The 4,689-nt window shown below is 40.2% G+C and overlaps 1 protein-coding gene across 1 annotated transcript; it reads left to right on the forward strand.

The window, feature by feature from the left end:
- Positions 1 to 4,476, forward strand: LOC108717063 (stress-associated endoplasmic reticulum protein 1). The gene is made up of 3 exons (XM_018263807.2): positions 1 to 307; positions 423 to 498; positions 4,179 to 4,476. The coding sequence occupies exons 1-3, from the start codon at positions 224 to 226 to the stop codon at positions 4,217 to 4,219; spliced, it is 201 nt and encodes a 66-aa protein (XP_018119296.1). The 5' UTR covers positions 1 to 223; the 3' UTR covers positions 4,220 to 4,476.
- The last annotated feature ends 213 nt before the right edge of the window (positions 4,477 to 4,689 follow it).

A 4,689-nucleotide genomic window follows, 5' to 3' on the forward strand; every position in this document is an offset into this window, starting at 1 on the left:
TTGCAAGGGGAGGGACTATTTGACAAGGTTCAGCTACGTGCGCTCTTCACAGAGAGCGCGTAGTTCCGGTTGTGGGCGTGGCTTGTGGAATTGCATACGCTGGCAGCTCGGCAACTCGGTAGTCAGTGTTCACACACCCAACAAGGCGAAGCCGAGTGCTTTCGGGTCTTCTTTCCAGCCCATCGGTTCCTTCCTATCCCTGTGTAACGCGCGCAGCCTAGTCATGGTAGCCAAGCAGAGAATCCGCATGGCGAACGAGAAGCACAGCAAAAATATCACACAGAGAGGCAACGTGGCCAAGTCATCGGTACGTGCTATAGGGACGCGCTGCTGCCGGCTGGGTGGGATGTGTTGGCTCTGGGTAAGGGCGGCGCTGGCGGGGAGTCTGTGTCATTCTAACCCCTCTACTCTTTTCCCCGTAGAGAAATGTCACAGAGGAGAAATCTTCAGTGGGACCCTGGTTACTGGCGCTCTTTATCTTCGTGGTCTGTGGATCCGGTGAGTTTATTTCCGGTTTTTTACTCTGGTTCTACAGACTATGCACTTACCTGTATGGCAGCTCCCACTAAGCTAGTCTGCCGCATCCCTGTCTAATGCTAACTGTGTCCTGCACTTACCTGTATGGCAGCTCCCACTAAGCTAGTCTGGCACATCCCTGTCTAATGCTAACTGTGCCCTGCACTTACCTGTATGGCAGCTCCCACTAAGCTAGTCTGGCACATCCCTGTCTAATACTAACTGTGTCCTGCACTTACCTGTATGGCAGCTCCCACTAAGCTAGTCTGGCACATCCCTGTCTAATACTAACTGTGTGTGTCCTGCACTTACCTGTATGGCAGCTCCCACTAAGCTAGTCTGGCACATCCCTGTCTAATACTAACTGTGTGTGTCCTGCACTTACCTGTATGGCAGCTCCCACTAAGCTAGTCTGGCACATCCCTGTCTAATACTAACTGTGTGTGTCCTGCACTTACCTGTATGGCAGCTCCCACTAAGCTAGTCTGGCACATCCCTGTCTAATACTAACTGTGTGTGTCCTGCACTTACCTGTATGGCAGCTCCCACTAAGCTAGTCTGGCACATCCCTGTCTAATGCTTACTGTGTCCTGCACTTACCTGTATGGCAGCTCCCACTAACATAAGGAACTAGCTTGGCACATCCCTGACCAGCAGTAACAAGTTAAGAGCCATTTCAGTATTGCAGAGTGCTCTTTCTTGTTGTGAGCTCCCACAGATACTGTGCAGAATACTCCTGGTGCTACCATATGTTCTCATAACCGCTCCAATGTCCCACTGACTTTAGCTTATTTGCACTCTCTCTTTCCACCCCCTGTCCTCACCACCCACCCCCTATAGCTCCATTACTTATACTGACTGCCAACAACATCCTATAGTATAATATATATATATATATATATATATATATATATATATATATATATATATATATATATATATATTAATCGCCTTGCACAGCCCCTCTACCCATCCTCTCATAGTGTTTCTAAGCTTTACACCTGTCCCAGTAGCCTTTGGAATCCCAAAACATATGCTGAAGCCATACCAGTACTGCTCAAAGTGGTTGTTCCCCTTCCACACACTTTTTTCAATTGAGCTGTTTTCAGATGGTTCCCCAGAAATAAAGACTTTTTTAAATTTCCTTCCATTATTTATTTTTGTTTGCTGTTTTTCCAAAATCTAAGTTTAAAGTTCGATCTCTGGTGTTTGTCTGGCAGCTCAGTAATTCATGTACAGAACTGTTACAATTTTGCAACATTTAGGTGATACATTTCTCAGCAGCATCTCTGGAGTATTAGTAACTATTGTATCAATTCCAACAGTTGCCTGTAATGAAACTCTGCTCAGCAGGGACAAAGATAAGAAATGTATCAACTAAATGTATCCATTTAGACCAGTTTACAAGGTCGGCGACCCCCCCCCTCCCAGAGCTGCTTCAGAAGGTGAAAAATTACACTTTACACTTCAAATATTAGAAAAACAGTCACACATAGAAAGTAATTGGAAGAAGTTATTTCTTTTGATCTATCTGAAAACAACTAGAAGTTTGAAGGTAAACCACCCCTTTAATTGTGCAATATCTCTTGATAGAGCTAATGCCTTACAGACACTTGTGGTACTCCTCATCTAACTTTAGCTCACAGTTAAGCCAATTTACTCATGTTTTTTCCAGTTGCCACTGTACTATGTTTCCCAGGATTACCTGCCACACGAGCAATGTTGGGTGATGTGATAATACTAGTGTTGGGGGTACCAATGAGGTTGCCACTGTGTCATAACCCTCCCTGACCAATGATAAGTACCTGTAAGAGAGATTGTAGAACAGCTGTTTGGGACATCCCCACTCTCACTCATAATTACTGAGCTTTTCCTGATGTGGGTTTCCCCTGGCCACCTTAAAGAAACAGTAACACCAAAAAATGAAAGTGTCTTAAAGTAATGAAAATATCATGTACTTTTGCCCTGCACTGGTAAAACTGATCTGTTTGCTTCAAAAACACTGCTATTCTTCATATAAACAAGCTCCTGTGTAGCAATGGCAGAAATTGAAAATAAGCTATATGGCACAGGATAAATAGTGGATAACCGATAACACCATTATGTTCTACAGAGCTTATCTGCTGTGTAACTTGATACTTTTTTTATTTGAATGGCTGCCCCCATTGCTACACAGCAGCTTATTTATATAAGCAATAGTAGTGTTTCTGAAGCAGACACATCAGTTTCACCTGTGCAGAGCAACACTGCATTGTATTGTTACTACTTTTTCTTTTTTGATGTTACTGTTCCTTTAAGGCTTCCTTTTAGCTGCATACGTATGCACTATTCAGCAGTCTAGCCCTATCCTTACATCACAGGATACACAGCCATTCCTCTCATCATATACTTCCCCTTACTGTCTGCTGTGTTTATTATTAGCTCTAGTTACTGCACAGTGGCAATAAATACATTTATGTCTAATTCTGCTTCCCTAGATGCATTTCCTTAGGTTCTGTAAAGTTATTTGAAATGTGAATTTATAATAATATGACAGACTAGTCTTATCCATGTACTAGCAAAGCAAAACTTGTGTGCTACACATCACACTTTTTTTTGTGTATACGCTCAGTCTTTTCAGGGGTAACGTAGCTTAAACAAACCAGGAATAGTAGTTTGTGACTTCAGTTACCCAGTTTGCCCTTTTGCCATATGTTAGGATTTTGCTTTAGACTCCGATAGCTAATATTTAGAATATCTGTTTTATGCAAGTGTTAATCTCATGATAACCTTTTCCTTTATTTTTTCCTTTTCTCTATGACCTTGTTTGTTAATCATCAATCACAGAACTCCGCACATTAGATAAAGAATAGGAGCAGATATGAACTGTAGTGTATGGAAACACGTGAGATGTACTTGTGTGTGGACATACAGTTTTTCATTGTTGAAAGATTGTTAATTGCATCATATCAGTTAAATGAGACTTGGACTGTGCACCAAATATTTATGTGCTACTAGAGTGAGCAAGGTCACACTTATGCATGCCAGTTTGATTATAAGACAGGGGCCATGCCAAAATGTAAAAATTTTTGTCCCTTTTTTTTTTTAATGTTGAATACTAAAATTATCATGATTATATCTCAATATAGAAGGAAACACCCCCACCCAATGTAAAGTAAGTCATGAAGCTATAGGGAGCCTTGTCATATTTTAAGAAGTCTATTTCTTGAGCTAAATAGTGAGCAAACAAGGAAATTAAAACTACTCCATGTTTGGTTTTTGCACAGTAATTAGATTCCCAGTGCAGCGATTAGCAGGAGTCCATTCTACAGATAGGTTATCCGTGCACTGATTAATTATCTACATCACAAGCAAATATGGATTATTGTCCATTTTAAATGTTAAGTAAACATATATTTTCATGAGTAAAACAATATGCAAACCTTATATTCTGTTGTAGCCATATTCTTTGATTATAAAAGCATGGAACACTAGTCCTTTAATGGGCAATTCTGAATATTTCATACCCTTGCTTGCTAAGGAGATGGTATGCCCTGAATCATCCTGCCTGCCCATACCATAAGGATATCATTTAAAGATTATCAAGGTTTTCCCATTACAGAGAATATTGTTCTTTTTTTGCCTGCAAGGTATACTAAAACCATGATCTCTTCTTTCTCCAGCTATTTTCCAGATTATTCAGAGCATCAGGATGGGCATGTAAAGAAGATTTTCCCCTCTCCCTATGTTGCTATTCACCTGTGAATTATAATCGAACTCTAATATTTTGATCTGTTGACCAGGACAAAGGAAAGATAACGGATTTCACATAACTGCCTGTTCCAGAATGACCGTTTAATACAACTCTCATCTGAGTCATTCCAAATTATTCCACCAAAGTCATTCCAAGTTTTCTAATCCATACCACAGTGCCTTCACAAGGCACCGTATGCAGAAAAGCAATAAAGCTGATAGCCTGCAGTTGTGGAGCTACTTATTGAGTGAAATGTCAATTTTATTTTTTCTTTATGAAACCATTTTTTTTTTTTTTTCAATGTAGATACATAGACTAAATAGCTATTTTGTTGCAGCTGTTTGTGTTTGAATGTTGTACCCTTTTTAATGTATAAAATTGGTTACATTTTTAATTTAAAAATCAAAAGCTGGAAGACTGATTCTTAGCTAATTGGAATA

The sequence above is a fragment of the Xenopus laevis genome, chromosome 5L (assembly GCF_017654675.1).
Source record: "Xenopus laevis strain J_2021 chromosome 5L, Xenopus_laevis_v10.1, whole genome shotgun sequence".
NCBI classification, from domain to species: Eukaryota; Metazoa; Chordata; class Amphibia; order Anura; family Pipidae; genus Xenopus; species Xenopus laevis.

What these genes read in the sequence shown, in the direction of transcription:
- LOC108717063 (XM_018263807.2), top strand. Translation starts at nt 224, where the DNA reads ATGGTAGCCAAGCAGAGAATCCGCATGGCGAACGAGAAGCACAGCAAA. An exon ending in GCAACGTGGCCAAGTCATCG is followed by an intron (nt 308 to 422) that starts GTACGTGCTATA and finishes TTTTCCCCGTAG; the next exon opens with AGAAATGTCACAGAGGAGAA. An exon ending in CTTCGTGGTCTGTGGATCCG is followed by an intron (nt 499 to 4,178) that starts GTGAGTTTATTT and finishes TTCTTTCTCCAG; the next exon opens with CTATTTTCCAGATTATTCAG.